Source organism: Alligator mississippiensis, chromosome 15, assembly GCF_030867095.1.
Source record: "Alligator mississippiensis isolate rAllMis1 chromosome 15, rAllMis1, whole genome shotgun sequence".
NCBI lineage: Eukaryota > Metazoa > Chordata > Crocodylia > Alligatoridae > Alligator > Alligator mississippiensis.
The window spans coordinates 23,683,562-23,698,723 of NC_081838.1; the positions used below are offsets into that span (position 1 = coordinate 23,683,562).

Below are 15,162 nucleotides of genomic sequence, written 5' to 3' on the forward strand. Positions count from 1 at the left end.
CAAAGGACTCTGGGACGGAACATGGAGGCCGCCAGGGCAGGCATGTAGCACTGACACACACATGTGAACATGGTGCTGCCCACCCCCAGCAAGGACGAGCCCCAGGCCCAGCACTGATAGCACAGATGTTCTTTATTGTTCAATGAGCCCCAAAAGCCTCCAAATTCACCCCAAAACAGCCCCCCGCAGGGGGAAAACGGGAGGGGTGCAGGCTGCTGGGGGCAGGGCAGATTCCACCCCACCCCCATCCCAAGGGCAGCAAGAACCAAGGCTGGCCCCACACCATCCAGCCTCGCCCAGACGCCTGGGTTCATTGAAAGCCTCCACACCCCTGTTTACCAAGGGACAGGGCGAAACTCAAACAGGCCCTAGCAGGAACTGGGGCAAAAGCCAGCCCCCCCACACCCTCCCCGCAGCTGGGCAAACAGGCCCCACCCTGCCAGTGCCCCTCACTCCCAACCTGCAGCCCCCTGCCCCACCAGCCCTGCTGGTGCCCCTCACTCCTGACCTGCAGCCCCCTACTAGTGCCCCTCACTCCCAACCAGTGGGAAACATGCTGTTATGTACACACACACACACATGCACACACACGCACACACAAAGTCCCAAGAAGCCAGTGACTATGGGGAAGGGGATGGAGAGAGCAGCAGGATCCAGCCCCCCCAGTCCTGGTGAAAAGGGGGTGTCTCCAGAGCCTGCATGGTGCCCCCCCCCACAGTCCTGACATCATCTCTGCTTCCCCATGCCATGGTGGGGAGGGTCCTGCTGCCGTTGTGGGCGTCTAGGGCCCCCTCCACTCAAGAGACTCTGGAGCGGGGTGGGAGGGGTCACATCTTGGTCATGTGGGGCTGGGCAATGCTGGTCTGAAAGAGCAGGGAGAAAGGGGTTGAGTGCTGCCCCCCCAACTCCACCAGTGCCCCTCACTCCCAACCCACAGCACCCCCCCCAGCCCTGCCAGTGCCCCTCACTCCTGACCCACAACCTGCACCCCCACCTACCTGCGCAGAGGGATCCACCTTGTTCAGCGCAGGGCGGAAGCCATCAACGTAGGAATCAGTGCTGTGGCTACTCCCGGATCCCACCAGAGACCCTGTGGGGGAGGTGATACTGAGCCTCCAACTCAAACCAGGGGCATGTGCCCCAGCATCCCACCCCTGGCTCCCGCCCCACCCCTTCCTTCTCTCCTGCCTCAGTGTTCCCTGATGCAGTCCACGCCCATTGTGGGCACAGACCAGCTTGGAACTGGCCCCCACAGCTGCCCCTGGGGTTGCTGGGGTGGGGGCAGTTACCGGGGGGGCTGGAGGCCTCAGGGTTAGGAGAATAGAAGCCGCGGCGCCCGGCGTTCCACTCCCACTCGTGCTGTGGCCACCACGTGCCCTTCCTCCCATGGCTGCTGTCATCCTCCTCCTCCTCATTGTGCTGTGGCCACCAGGAGCCCTTTTTCCCGTGGCCTTCTTCCTCCTCATCCTCAGTGTGCTGCGGTGACCACGCACCCTTCTTCCCAAGGCCTTCCTCTTTGTCCTCTTCCTCCTTCATCCGGGCCTTGCTGAGGCTACAGGGAGCAACAGGGGCAAGTCAGGGCCCAGGACACCTGGGTTCTCTCCCCACCAGCCCAACAGCACCCCTCACTCCCGACCCACAGCCCCTCTGTAAACCGGTGTTGCCCCTCACACCCAACCTGCAGCCCCTGCCCCCCGAGCTTTGCCGGTGCCCCTCACTCCCAACCCTCAGGCCCTGGTACCTGTGCTTCTCCTGGCGGCCCCGGGGTGGGCAGCAGCAGAGGCAAAACAGCAGGAGCAGCAGGAGGAGCAAGAGGATGAGGAGGCCCAGGGCCACCCCCACGGCCACCCCTACCTTGCTGACCCCCTGGTCACAGTGGCTGCCCGTAAACCAGAACCAGTCTGAGTGCTCGCAGCTGTGGGGAGAAGGGGGCACAGTTGGGGGGGGCAGATGCCTGTGTCCCCTGGGAGGGGACTAGTGGTTAGGGCAGTGGGGGCTGGGGATCCGGACACCTGGGTTCCCTAGGCACTGTGGAGCTGGAGGGGTGAGAGCAGGGGGGACTCAGGCCTGGATGCCTGGGTCCCCTGGGAGGGGAATGGGGGAGAAGTGGTTGGGGTAAAGGGGCCAGACGCCTGGGTCCCGCAGCTCACTAGCAGGTGGGCCCCTCAGGGTGGATGTAGCAGTAGCCGTGGGGGCTGCAGACGAAGTGCTGCGGGTGCCACCGGCTGCAGTTGGAAACGCACATCAGGTCCCCGGAGACCCACATAGCCTCAAAGAATGGCTGGAACTGCCTTGGGGCCACCGCTGGGTTCATGCAGACCCCTGGGGGGGCAGGAGGGGGGGCATCAGACCCGGGGGGGGTCCCCCCAACCCTGCCAGTGCCCCTCACTCCTGACCCTCAGTGCCTGCCCCCCCCCAGCCCTGCTCCCAAGCCGCAGCCCCTCCCCAGCCCTGCCGGTGCCCCTCACTCCCAAAGCTCAGTGCCTGCCCCCCCAGCCCTGCTCCCAACCCGCGGCCCCTCCCCAGACCTGCCAGTGCCCCTCACTCCCAACCCTCAGCACCTGCCCCCCCAGCCCTGCTCCCAACCTGCAGCCCCTCCCCAGACCTGCCGGTGCCCCCCACTCCCAACCCACAGCCCCAGCTCCCACGCCAGGGGTCTCACCAGCCAGTCTGAATGGCAGGGCGGTGACACGGGTGGCATTGCGTTGGAAGCAGAGCCGTTCTGTCAGGGAACATGAGGCCATGAGTCCTGCGTGCCCCCTCCACCCCCCCACCCCTCCCCAAGAGATGGGGCCTGGGGGAACAGACTCCAGCCAGACGGGGGCTGGGGGGAGCGGGCATCTCACCAAGCTCATCGGAAGTGCAGGTGTGGTTCCACAGCACGGCGCTGACTTTAGCCTGGGCCAGGGCATAGGTGCCATTGTAGGTGCCAGCATCCAGCTTCACCAGCACCTCATGGGTGGCCACGATGCTGCCATTCCTTGTGGGGGGGAGCAGAGTCAGCCTGGGGCCACAGGGACCCCCCCAGCCACCACCCCCCTCACCCCCCCTCACCTGAGCTCCAGGAGCCGGAGGCCTTGGTAGCCGGGCACCGCTTTGTACAGCAGCCCCATCTGCAAGATAGCAGCCATGAGCCCCCAGCCAGACACGTGGATGCAGGGGACATGGATACGTGGATGCACCGAGACATGGCTGCACAAGTGCATACACACACATGGACATGGATACATGGTGCATGGATGCACGTGGTCACACATACCCAGGTGCATGGGTGCACCAAGACACGGGTGCACATGCACATAGATACATGCAGACATGAATACATGGTGCATGGATGCGCATACCCAGGTGCATGGATACACCAAGACACAAGTGCACACACATACAAGTGTGCATGGATACACTGGTGTATGGGGGCATGTATCCACAGGTGCACAAGTACATGGGTACATAGACACACCAATGCACGTGTGCATGGATACAGTGATACAGGGGTGCATGGATGAACCAATGCACATGTGTGAAGATACAGGGGTGCACAGAGGCCTGGATACCCGGGTGCATGGATGCACCGATGCAGGGATACAGGGGTGCACAAATACATGTGCGCACAGACACATGCATGCACAGACACACATGTGCTGGGAGCCCCAGACCCACACGTCTCTGGACTCTGCTGCCCCCCATCACCTGCTGTTTGAAGTTGGTCTGGAAGTGCTGGTATGCGGCAGAGCTGGGTTCATCCATGGAGGGCTGGAAGATCATGTTCACCACAGTCACCGTGACCCTGATGGCAACCACCACTGTGCCTGTGGTGGGGAGGGGCAGAGGTTGAGGCTCCATCCACCCAGAGACATCCCCCATCCCTTGGTGGCAGCCCAGGCTGGGGGCAAGGACACCTGGGCTCCCTCTCTCCAGGCTGCAGGGGCCTGAGCTCCTGCCCCCAACACTCATAGCCAAAGGGGCAGGGGGCTGTGGGTCAGGAGTGTGGGGCACCAATAGGATGGGGAACCCTGTGATACTCACTGACATTAATGTTGTTGATGACAATCTCACAGACCTGCCCCGTCAGGCCAGGGGGGCACCGGCACATGCTGGCCACAAGTGTCCCCCCATTCTGGCAGGCCAGGGCGGGTGCCGAGGGGGCTGTGTGGACAAGCATAAGGGGGTTAGGGCAGGGCCAGGGGCCAGGGGTCCTGGCTGCAGCCGGCCCAGGATGGGGAGGGAAACTCACCCATGGGCATGGCCGTGGGGACTGCAGGCAATGGCGTCGAGTGTGGGGCTGAGGGGCTGAGTGAGCCCGTGGCTGAGCTGTGGGCCACTATGGGAAATGCCGTAGATGACACACGTGTCTCTGGTGTGATCATCTCTGTGGACACGGACCCCGACAGGGCCGTGGGAGGCACGCGGGTCCCTGTCGTGGTCAGGGATTCCCAAGGGGCTGCAGATGACACACGGGTCTCCGGTGTGGTTGCCTCCATGGAAATGGGCTCCCATGGGCTGATGGATGAGCCATGTGTCTCTGGCATGGATGTCTCCATGGACAACACGTGTGTCACTAGCGTGGACATCTCCTTGGACCATGTGTGCGTCTCTGGCATCTCCGTAGATGACATATGTGTCTCTGACTTGGACATCTCCGTGGTCGACACAGATGTCTCCAGTGTGGTCAGTTCCATGGATGCCATGTATGTCTCCAGAGTGGACACCTCCGTGGATTCCGTGTGCATCTCTGGTGTGGACACCTCCATGGATGCCGTGTGCGTCTCCGGAGTGGACACCTCCATGGATGCCGTGTGCATCTCTGGCGTGGACACCTCCATGGATGCCGTGTGCGTCTCCGGCATGGACACCTCCATGGATGCCGTGTGCGTCTCCGGCGTGGACACCTCCATGGATGCCGTGTGCGTCTCCGGCGTGGACACCTCCATGGATGCCGTGTGCGTCTCCGGCGTGGACACCTCTGTGTGCCAGGTGCTGATGCGCCGGGTGCAGGGAGTGGTCGTGGTGATGGTGCGTAGGCAGGTTGTGGATTGGATCAGGCTTGTCCGCTTTGTCACGACCCCAAACCCCCTGAGCTCCATGGGCAGGGCTGTCACCTGCCGCCGGGTGACCTGGGGAACCTGTGAGGGGCTGGTGGCTCCCGTGACCTTGGCCATGGCTATGGTTGTGGCTGCAGGGGCCATAGCTCTGGCTTCGGGTCCTGGGGGGAGAGAAGAGGTCAGTGGGCTCAGGGTGGGGCAAAGCGGGTATCAAGGGGCAGGGGGATGAGGGGGGAAAGGGTGTCCTGGACACCTGGGGGGGAGGGTGAGACACCCGGGTCCTGTGCCCATGCGTGTGTCCCAGATGTCTGGGTCCCCTTCAGCCATCTCCCTGGGCAGTGAGGGACTCACCGCACAGGAGAGGCCAGGACACTTGGAGCTGGAAGGACACACAACACCCCCTGAGACCATCCCAACCCCCTCAGACACTCCCAGCCTGGCTGAAGGGGGTATCTCACAGGTCCCCAACCCACAAACCCCCTTCTCTGAGGTCCCCCACTCACCAGAGGTCAAGGCCAAGGCCAAAGCCAAGGCCAGGAGAGTGCCGGGGAAGCCCATAGACGTGGGGGGCTGCGGTGGTGGCTGTGGGTGGCAGGAGGGAGGGTGGCAGCTTTCATAGCCTGCGGGAGGGGCCGGGGCTGGACGTCAGGCTGATAAGGACCCTGGGGGCGGGGCTGGGGGCCCCTCTTGCCCCCCCTCCTGCCCCAGGGCAACGCCCAGCCCCCCCCCCCCGCTGCACACGTATGGCTGCCCCTGCTCTCACCCCCCACCATCTCTATAGGGAACCCAGGCATCAGGGTGCCCAGCTCTGACCCACCTCCCCCCCCAAACCCAAGCATCCAGGCCCCTGCTCTCACCCTGGCCCCCTCCCCTATAAAGAATCCGGGCACCCCCCCACCCCAGCAAGGGGGGAAGGGGTCCTCAGGCCATTCAAATCCATGCAACAGGCTCACACGAGAAGGCGTGCACCCATGAACCTGGGCATGGCATGCACATGCATGTGCAAGGCCTCACGCCTGCCTCCCCCCAGGCCCTGCAGGCAATAGGGAGGCTCTCCCCCCCACAAACGTGTCACACATGCGTGAGGCCGCGTGACCCCTCCCTGGGTGTTTGGGTTTGGGGTGGGGGCCAGATAACCCCCCTGACGTCACCTCACCCCGAAGCAAACACCCTCCCTACACACACGCACACGGCACACCCAGCTGCCCGGACCCCTGGGTTCTTTGGTGGGGGAGCTGAGGTGGGGGAGGGGCCAAGGGGGGATGCTGGGACTCTCTACAGGGTCACCATGGCAACAGGAAGGCATTCCCCGTCCCCCCACCCCCGTGCTGCCATGACGACGCATGGCAATCCCTGGACCCCACCCCCCGCAAGGATCCAGGGTGGGGTAATGACCGCTGGGCGGCGCCTGGCTACGGACACATCAGCCCACGTCAGCACAGACCAAGGACACGTCACGGCCACGCGTGGGGAGCTAAAAATAGCAACGGGGGGGAGGGGCCCGGACGCCTGGGTTCTCTAGTGGGGGGCGGCTAGACCTGAGGTCAAAGGTCAGGCTGGGGTCAAGGGGAGCAGAGGGGTGGGGTGGGGGGATCTGTCACGGGGGCTGCTGGGAAATCCCGGGGGGACACGCCCCCCCCACGGACGCGGGTGGGGCGTGGCTTGGCCCGTGGCCCCGCCCTGCGGCAGGGCCGGGACCGCAGCCGGGGGGGGAGTCACGTGACTCGCCCCCCCCGCCCCGCTCCCCCCCACCGGGTCCTGGGGGGATTTCACCCTTGAGCGCCCGGCGCTGCGCAGACGCCCCCGGACGCAGCGCGACCAGACGGAGGCAGCGGCAGAGGCACGGGCCGGTACCGCCCCCCCGGGACTATAGAGACCCCGTCCCCTATAGGGACCACCCTAGCCCCTGTCGAGACCCCGGCCCCTATAGAAACCATCTTAGCCTCTAAAGAGACCCTCCTATAGAGACCAACCTAGCCCCTATAGACAGCCCCGGCCCCTATAGAGACCCCCTCCCGGCCCTATAAAAAGCATCCGAGCCCCTATAGACAGCCCGGACCGTTATAGAGCCCACCCACCCCGCAACCCCTATGGAAGCCAGCCCAACCCCTGGAGAGACCCTCAGCCGCTACAGAGATCCCCGCCCCATAGAGACCCCCGCATCCCCTGCCCCCCCGCCCCCCCGCATCTGTCCGTCCCTGCGTCCCCCCGGGGGTTGTCTGTCTGCGTCTGTCCGCCCCGCGAGCCTGCGTCCATCTCCCCAGCCCTCCGCCCCTCTGTCCGTCCATCTGCCTCCCTATTCATCCGTCCGTCCATCCTTCCTCGGTGCCATCCATCTCTCTGTCTGTCCATCCGTCCCAGGTACCCCTCACCTGTCTACTTATCCATCCGTCTCCCTATTCATCTGACCGTCCATCCCCATACACCTCCTCTGTCTATGCGTGTGTCCATTTTATCAATCCCCATACACCTTCCACAGATAGATAGATGGATGCATGCTCTACCTAATTAGACAGCCTGAGGGACGGACAGACAGATGGATGGATGGACCGAGGGGATCTGGGGTGGAGGAATGGTTGCAGTGGACAGACCATCCAGCTAGGGACAGATACATCATGAGTCTGTCTGTCCCTCCGCACATCCCTCTGTCTAATTAGGTAGAGTAATTACCCATCTATCCACCCCCCCATCCACCCTCCCCGTCCGTCTCCGCTGATGCTGTCTCATTCCCCCCCGCCCCCATCATCTCCAGCCCGGGGGGTCCCAGCCTGGGGGGGCCTGGCCTGGGGGGAGGAGCGGGGAGGCTTGTAAACAAGCCGCTGGGTGGGGCGGAGGGGGGGGACTAGGGGGGAAGAGCAGGGCGGGGCTGGGGGCCCGGACACCTGGGGTCTCCGGGTGCCTGGCGACGCGGGGCTGTTTGCAAACAGACGGGTATTAAAAGGCATGACGTCATCGCGGGGGTATTCCCGGTGGGAAGGGAGCGCCCCCCCCAGCCTGCCCTGCTCTCACCCCCCCTCGACCCCAGGCGTCCGGGCCCCCAGCCCCACTGCTCTCGCCCCAGCCCCCCCCTCTCCGGGGTCTCCGGTTGCTGGGGGGGCGGGGGCCGGAAGCCTGGCGCGGACCCAGGCGATCGGGTGTCGGGGCAGGTGGTCTCTGTTCCGGCCGGGGGGGAGGCGAGCTCTGCTGTAGCCCCCGTTCTTAAAGGGGAACGCACCCCCCAGCAGGCACAGACAGGCGATGGCGCGGGACACACACACATGCAAGGAACTCAGGCGTCCCGCCCCCACCCCCCTCCCCGGCTATTTCGGGGTCGCTATTCCGGGCGCCAACAGCTGCGGCTCAGCTGTTCCCGGCCCGGGGGGCTCCGTCCCTGCCCAGAGACCCCCGGCCTCAGCGCCCCCGAGCGGCTGCCCCGAGCCGCTGCAGCTCGGATCCGCCCCCTCCCCCCCGCTCCGCCCCGCCCCGCCCCCCCGCACAAACACACGGACCGAGGCGGCAGGTCGGGAGTGAGGGGCACCGGCAGGGCAGGGGGCCAGTTTCTCCCCCCCGCCCCCCCAGATCCGGTCCAGCCGGTTCCTTACCGACACACCCAGAAGCTGCCGCCCTCCCGCGTCTCACCTCAGGGCCTCTCCCAGGCAAGAAGTAGCCAGGGGCGGAGTGGTCAGGGGGACATTTGTCTGCTCCTCGCTGCCTGGCTGCACGGCCACGATAACCTGGGCATCTTCCCGTAGGACCTGCCGTCACCACCATGATCCCCAACGCCGGTGCCTTCCTCCCCTTCCTCCTCCTCATCCTGCCAACCACCCCCCAGGAGCCGGAGGGGGCCACGGACGAGCTGGTGGCTCAGACACAGGCAGGGCCGGTGCGGGGGCTGCGCCTGCCCGCGCTGTCCGGCCATGTCACTGCCTTCCTGGGCATCCCCTACGCCGAGCCCCCACTTGGCCCCTTGCGCTTCCGGCCCCCGCGGCCCCTCCGGCGGCCATGGCGCGGCACGCGAGACGCCAGCGCCTACCCCCGGGCCTGCTGGCAGTACGTGGACAAGCTGTACCCCGGCTTCCCTGGCCTGGAGATGTGGAACCCCAACCGGGAGCTGAGCGAGGACTGCCTGTACCTGAATGTCTGGGTGCCGTCACCACGGCCCCGCAACGCCTCAGTGCTGGTCTGGATCTACGGCGGTGGCTTCTACAGTGGCTCATCCTCACTGGACGTCTATGATGGACGGTATCTGGCACAGGCTGAAGGGCTGGTGCTGGTGTCCATGAACTACCGCGTGGGTGCCTTGGGCTTCCTGGCATTGCTGGGCAGCCCTGAGGCCCCGGGCAATGTAGGGCTGCTGGACCAGCGCTTAGCCCTACAGTGGGTGCAATCCAACATCCGCGCCTTCGGCGGGGACCCTAGTGCCATCACACTCTTCGGGGAAAGTGCTGGAGCTGCCTCGGTGGGCATGCACCTGCTGTCACCAGCTAGCCGGGCCCTGTTCCACCGTGCTGTGCTGCAGAGTGGGGCCCCCAATGGGCCCTGGGCCACCATCAGCCCTGGGGAGAGCCGGCGGCGGGCACTGGAACTGGCGCACCGCGTGGGGTGTCCAGCCGGGGGCAATGACTCTGAGGTAACAGGGAATGGGGCAGCAACATGCACACTGTCTTGCATGGAAGTCATCAAAATGGTCGTCCAGCTACAAAAAGAGCCCAGAATGGTCCATGAGGTGTTCGGGAGGGGGGTCGGGGCTGGATGGGTAGGGCCACAGTGCCCCTTTGCGCCCCCATGGGCCACACTGCATCCCCGTAAGGGCACAACCGGGAGGTCATCAGGGTAACGCTAATGAGAAGCTCCTTTCCAGCCTGAGTGGAATTGAAGGGAGGGGGCTCATGAATTGTGTGACAATCATTCACACATGTGGCCAGTCTCCATTTATTGCACGATTCACCAGTCCATGATGTGATAATTACTTTGTAGCCGGTCTACATTTAGGGTGCAATTGACCAGGTAATTGCATGATAATTACTTTGCCTGCATGGGCAGTCTCCATTGTGCGATTTGCCAGTTCATGGTGTGACAATTTGCCTAGGTGATTTGTCTCCATTTATTGCGCAATTCACCAGTTAATTGTATGGTAATTACTTTGCGCAGGTGGCCAGTTTACACTTATTGCATGCTTCACTATGCTCATTGCTTGTCCCATGCAGCCAGTCTCCACTTACTGCATGAGCTGCCATTTTGCAGCATGATAACGCTATTGCACTTTTCATGCACAACAAGCTCACGCACCTCCCAGTTCCCGGCATGCTACTTCCCTCAGCAGGGCTGGTCCCCACTTCTGGCACCATGTCAGTAACGCCTGCCATCCTCTTGCAGGTGGTGGCCTGTCTCCGGTCCCGGTCACCCCAGGACCTCATTGACCAGGAGTGGGGGGTCCTGCCGCAGCCCAGCGTCTTTCGCTTCCCCTTCGTGCCAGTGGTGGATGGGGATTTCCTAGCCGACAGCCCCGAGGTGCTGCTCAACGCAGGCAGCTTCGCCGAGATGCCAGTGCTGGCTGGGGTGGTGCGCGATGAAGGCAGCTACTTCCTGATCTATGGGGCACCAGGGTTCAGCAAGGACAATGAGAGCCTTATCACCCGTGAAGAGTTCCTGGGGGGGGTGCGGCTGGGGGTCCCGCAGGCTGGGGAGCTGGCGGCCGAGGCGGTGGTGCTCCAGTACACGGACTGGCGGGACCCTGAGGACCCAGTGAAGAACCGGGAGGCACTGGACGATGTGGTGGGTGACCACAACGTGGTGTGTCCTGTCACTCTGTTCGCGCAGCGGGCGGCTGAGCGGGGAGCCCCGGTCTTCGCCTACCTCTTCGACCACCGTGCGTCCACGCTGGCCTGGCCAGCCTGGATGGGCGTCCCTCACGGCTACGAGATTGAGTTCGTCTTCGGGCTGCCCCTGCAGCCAGCACTCAACTACACAGCAAGCGAGGCTGCCCTCAGCCACCGCATGATGCGCTACTGGGGGAACTTTGCCCGCACTGGGTAACAACGGCTGGTGGGAGGGGGGGGGATGGATGGGTGGGCAGAGGAAAAGATGGAGAGATGGAGGGTGGGTGGATGGACAGAGAATAGACAACTGGGATGGATGAAGATGGAGAGGAATGAATAGACAATGGATGGATCAATAGATCCATGGATAGTTGGATAGATGTGTACATAGAAGTAGAGATGGATGGGTGGATGGATGGTATCTGGGATAGATGGTATCTAGGATAGGTGGGTGGGTGGGTGGGTGGATGGTTGAGTTGATGGGTGGTGTCTGAGATTGGTGGGTGGATGGATGGGTTGGTGGATGGATAGTATCTGGGACAGATGGGTGGGTGCATGGGTTGGTGGATGGATGGTACTTAGGATTAGCAGATGGGTAGGTGGAGGGACAGACCCAGAGAGAAGCAGAGGGGGGGAAAGCCGGGGGCTGCTGACACCTCCCCCACCCCACAGGGACCCCAACGATGCATCGGGACAGGCCGGGCACTGGCCCCCATACACGGCCACCGGGCAGCGCTATGTGAGGCTCGACACGGGGCCCCTGGCCGTGGGGCAAGGCCTGCGTGCACAGCTCTGCGCCTTCTGGACCCGCTTCTTGCCCAAACTGCTCAATGTCACTGGTGCGTGGGGGCTGCGGGGCGGGAGTGGGGAGCACTGGCAGGGCCGGGGGTCAGGGGGGCTGCGGGTCGGGACTGAGGGGCACCAGGGAAGGAGGGAGCTGTGGGTCAGGAGTGAGGGGCACTGGGAGACCTGGCCGGAGGCAGGGCAGCTTCCCCCCAACTTCCCCCTGCTCTGTTCTCCCCTCCAGCCTCCATCCCAGCATCCACCGCGGGCCCCCCCCTCCTCTTTCTTGCCCAGCGGCCGCTCAGACCCGGACTCTAACACCCCCCCCCCCCCCCCCGCGCAATCCGGGCAATGAGGGGTTAACTTGAGGGCGGGGGGCTGGGAGAGACCCGTCCCCGGACCCCCTTGCACACGCACGGCACTCTCACAGCCAAGTATTGCACACGCGCTTCACGCTTGCCCGGAGGGCCCACGTGCGTGTACTACGTGCATGCCCTGCAGACTTTGAACACGCGCTGCACATGCGCATAATGCCTGCCCGCGCGATCTGTCCTCCCGCCTCAGTCTCTCACCGCCCCCCCCGCCTCCTCCCTTCCCCTTCCCCCCTATTATTCCTTAGCACCGGGCTAAGGGCCGGGGTCTCCCCGGAGAGGCGGGGCGAGCTGTGGGGCTGGGGTCACTATCATGCGTGACCCCGCAGGCAGCCCCCCCCAACCCTCCTGGGGGGAGCTGGGATCATCTACGGGGCTAGAGATACTAAGGGTGATGGTCACGCCCGTCCTCCAAGGAGAGTGGGGGGGGTGGCAAGAGGGGTGGGGGGGCCCATGAGGGTCACGGTCACACGTGTCATGCCATGAGCGGGGGTGGGGAGACAGGGGCGGGCCCACGCGTGGGTGGGGCTTAGAGGGGTGGGGGTGCGGGGCGCTGCCACGAGTGACCCCGCCCCCCCACGCAGACACGCTGGAGGAGGCGGAGCGCCAGTGGCGCGTGGAGTTTCACCGCTGGAGCAACTACATGCTGCGCTGGAAGAGCCAGTTCGAGCACTACAGCCGGCAGGAGCGCTGCGCCGAGCTGTGATGCCCCCACGCCCGCCCATGACCCCCCCCCCGGGCCCACGTGGGGTGATCCCCCAAACGCTGTCCCCCCCATATCAGCTAGGGGGAGGCTCCTACACCACTGCCCGGATGCCCTAGACCCATCTAGGGGGCCCCATACCCGCTCGTGACCCTCCCACAGCCAAGCGAGACCCCCAACTCCATCTGACGACACCCCCAGCCCAGCCCTCCTCCAGTTGGTGGGGGGCCTTGGATCCTCCAGACTCATTCAGGAGCCCCCAATATCCACGCGTGATGCCCCACAACCACACAAGAACCCTTGCTCTAAAGTGCAGAACCCACCAACCAGTGGCAGACGCCTGGCCCCGCCCCCCCCGGACCGCCCTGGGACCCCTGTGTTCACGCGTGACCCTCCCCAGTGCAGCGAGACCCTGGGTCACGTGGGGACCCCCAGCCCTGCCCTAGCCACCGAGAGGCTCCAACACCTGCACCAGACCCCCTCCCCGATCCAGGGACCCTCCCCCCCATATCCACGCGTGACCCGGCCAGTGCTCCTCCCTCTGTATATAGTATTTAAAGGACTTGTGATATATTAGGAGCTATAAATAGCCACAACCCCCCACGCGTGACCCCCGTTATAGTCCCCCCCTCGCACCTCCAGGGCTGCTGGTGCCCCTCACTCCCGACCTGCAGCCCCGGGGTCTCTTGTAAGGGCAGGGATTCTGCCCCTCTCCACCCACAAACCCGGGTGGGCGCTCATCGCAGCCCCCTCCCCTCCTCTCCCCACCCCCGCATGGCCCAGACATGCCCGCCCCCTCCCCCCCACGTGTGCGTGTGACCCACGGAGCTGCAAATAAAGGAATTAACCCCGAGACACGTGTGTCTGCGGGCCGGGAGCGAGGGCACCGCCAGGGCTGGGGGCAAAGGGGTTAATGGTGGGGCACCCTGGCAACCCCCATGCCCTGGTGACTGCAACCGGCCTTGGACCCTGCCCCCGCCCCCCCAGCGCCTTCCTGGAAACCAGGACATTGACCTGGTAACCACCCCCAAAATCTCTATGGCAACCTGACCCCCCCACAACAACCACCTCTCGGTCTTCCCAGCAACCAACTCCCTCGCAACCAACCCGCGGGGAGGGTCCATAGCAACCAGACCCCTCCATCGCCCAGCTCTAAGTCCCCATGGCAACCTCCCCTAGCAACCAGCTCTCCTTCCCATAGTAACCAGGAGAGGATTACAGTGCCCCTGGTCTGGGAGGTCAGTACCCCCGGTTGCCATAGGGATGGGGGTCACTGGCCCCAGGGGTGAGTGGGCCAAGGGGCATGAACCCACCACAGGCCCCCTGGGCCCGCCCTGTCCCGCCCCTCGGCTATAACTGCCCCCTCCCAGCACAGGGGGGCATCTCCCAGCCATGCTGCCTCTGCTGCTGCTCCTGCTTGCAGGCCCCGGGGGAGCCTGGGGGGGCCGGGACCCCAACAGCGTCCTGGAGGTGGAGAACGGGGGACCCTGGGGGGACTGGGGGCACAAGGAGTTCTGCCCCCGGGGCACCTATGCCAGCGCCTTCGCCCTCAAGGTAGGGGCGTGCTGTGGGTTGGGAGTGAGGGCCACCAGGGAGTTGGGGGGAGCAGGGGCTGCAGGTTGGGAGTGAGGGGCACCAGCGAGCCCGGGGGATCTCACGCCATGGGGGGGTCCCGGCAGGTGCAGCCCCACCAGGGCTGGAGTCACTTCGGCGACGACACGGGGCTCAACGGCGTCCGATTGATCTGCACTGACGGCAGCAGCATCCAGTCCAGCGAGGGCAAGTGAGTACTTCCCAGCCCCGCACAGGGCTCCAGTTCGGGAGTGAGGGGCACCAGCAGGGCTGGGGGGCAGGGGATCAGGAGTGAGGGGCACCAGGAGAGGTAGGGGCTGCGGGTCGGGATTCCGGGGCACCGAGCCCCGAGCCCACGCGTGTCTCCCCCCCATCCCCGCAGGTGGGGCTTGTGGCAGTCGCCCCGTGGCTGCGGTGGGGGGACTTTGGTGCAGTTTCGGCTCCGGGCCGAGCCCCCCCGCGGCCCCTTCCGTGACGACGAGGCGGCCACAGACGTGTCCATGCTCTGCTCCAACGGGCGGGAGGTCGCAGGCGAGGGCAGCACAAGCGGGGACTGGGGCAACTGGAGCCGGCCCTGCGCCTTTGGGGCTGTGTGTGGGCTGCAGACACGCGTGGAGCTGCCAGGGGGGCCTGGCCAGGATGACACCGGCCTCAACGACCTGCGCCTCTTCTGCTGCAACTGACCCACGCGAGACCGCTCGCCATATGGCGCACCTGCACCAGCCCCACACGATATTGTCACCCATGAGAAATCTGCCCCACATCCCCACCGGTGCCCCTCACTCCCGACCCGCAGCCCAATGCCCCCAAATGCATGCAAAGTTTCACATGTCTGAGCCCCCGAGAGTTATTTGGGAGTGGGGGTAGCGGAGCTGCTGGGGGCCCTGATCCGG

General features: G+C 64.7%; 3 protein-coding genes across 3 annotated transcripts; 2 read left to right on the forward strand and 1 right to left on the reverse strand.

The window, feature by feature from the left end:
• Positions 1–488: 488 nt before the first annotated feature.
• LOC106738103 (mucin-17) lies at positions 489–5,826 on the reverse strand. The gene is made up of 12 exons (XM_014601263.3): positions 5,546–5,826; positions 4,235–5,203; positions 4,027–4,146; positions 3,691–3,809; positions 3,055–3,113; positions 2,847–2,980; positions 2,663–2,722; positions 2,151–2,322; positions 1,742–1,915; positions 1,290–1,552; positions 999–1,090; positions 489–863 (listed from the first exon to the last, which is right to left on the reverse strand). Exons 1-12 carry the CDS (start codon positions 5,598–5,600, stop codon positions 828–830), a joined length of 2,253 nt encoding a protein of 750 aa, XP_014456749.3. The 5' UTR covers positions 5,601–5,826; the 3' UTR covers positions 489–827.
• An 867-nt stretch (positions 5,827–6,693) lies between these two features.
• ACHE (acetylcholinesterase (Cartwright blood group)) lies at positions 6,694–15,098 on the forward strand. The gene is made up of 7 exons (XM_019490292.2): positions 6,694–6,882; positions 8,774–9,651; positions 10,398–11,053; positions 11,513–11,679; positions 12,579–14,251; positions 14,377–14,480; positions 14,652–15,098. Exons 2-5 carry the CDS (start codon positions 8,791–8,793, stop codon positions 12,698–12,700), a joined length of 1,806 nt encoding a protein of 601 aa, XP_019345837.1. The 5' UTR covers positions 6,694–6,882; positions 8,774–8,790; the 3' UTR covers positions 12,701–14,251; positions 14,377–14,480; positions 14,652–15,098.
• On the forward strand, positions 13,961–14,952 carry LOC106737720 (vitelline membrane outer layer protein 1 homolog). The gene is made up of 4 exons (XM_014606948.3): positions 13,961–13,982; positions 14,121–14,251; positions 14,377–14,480; positions 14,652–14,952. The coding sequence occupies exons 1-4, from the start codon at positions 13,961–13,963 to the stop codon at positions 14,950–14,952; spliced, it is 558 nt and encodes a 185-aa protein (XP_014462434.2).
• Positions 15,099–15,162: the final 64 nt, after the last annotated feature.

Coding starts and splice junctions, on each gene's coding strand:
- LOC106738103 (XM_014601263.3), bottom strand. CDS start 5,600: ATGGGCTTCCCCGGCACTCTCCTGGCCTTGGCTTTGGCCTTGGCCTTG. Junction 2,723..2,846: donor CTGCACTTCCGATGAGCTTG/GTGAGATGCCCG, acceptor GTTCCCTGACAG/AACGGCTCTGCTTCCAACGC. Junction 1,091..1,289: donor TGAGGCCTCCAGCCCCCCCG/GTAACTGCCCCC, acceptor CCTCCCCCACAG/GGTCTCTGGTGGGATCCGGG.
- ACHE (XM_019490292.2), top strand. CDS start 8,791: ATGATCCCCAACGCCGGTGCCTTCCTCCCCTTCCTCCTCCTCATCCTG. Junction 9,652..10,397: donor CCGGGGGCAATGACTCTGAG/GTAACAGGGAAT, acceptor ATCCTCTTGCAG/GTGGTGGCCTGTCTCCGGTC. Junction 11,680..12,578: donor CAAACTGCTCAATGTCACTG/GTGCGTGGGGGC, acceptor CCCCCCACGCAG/ACACGCTGGAGGAGGCGGAG.
- LOC106737720 (XM_014606948.3), top strand. CDS start 13,961: ATGGGGGTCACTGGCCCCAGGG. Junction 13,983..14,120: donor GGGGGTCACTGGCCCCAGGG/GTGAGTGGGCCA, acceptor TCCTGCTTGCAG/GCCCCGGGGGAGCCTGGGGG. Junction 14,252..14,376: donor CCAGCGCCTTCGCCCTCAAG/GTAGGGGCGTGC, acceptor GGGTCCCGGCAG/GTGCAGCCCCACCAGGGCTG.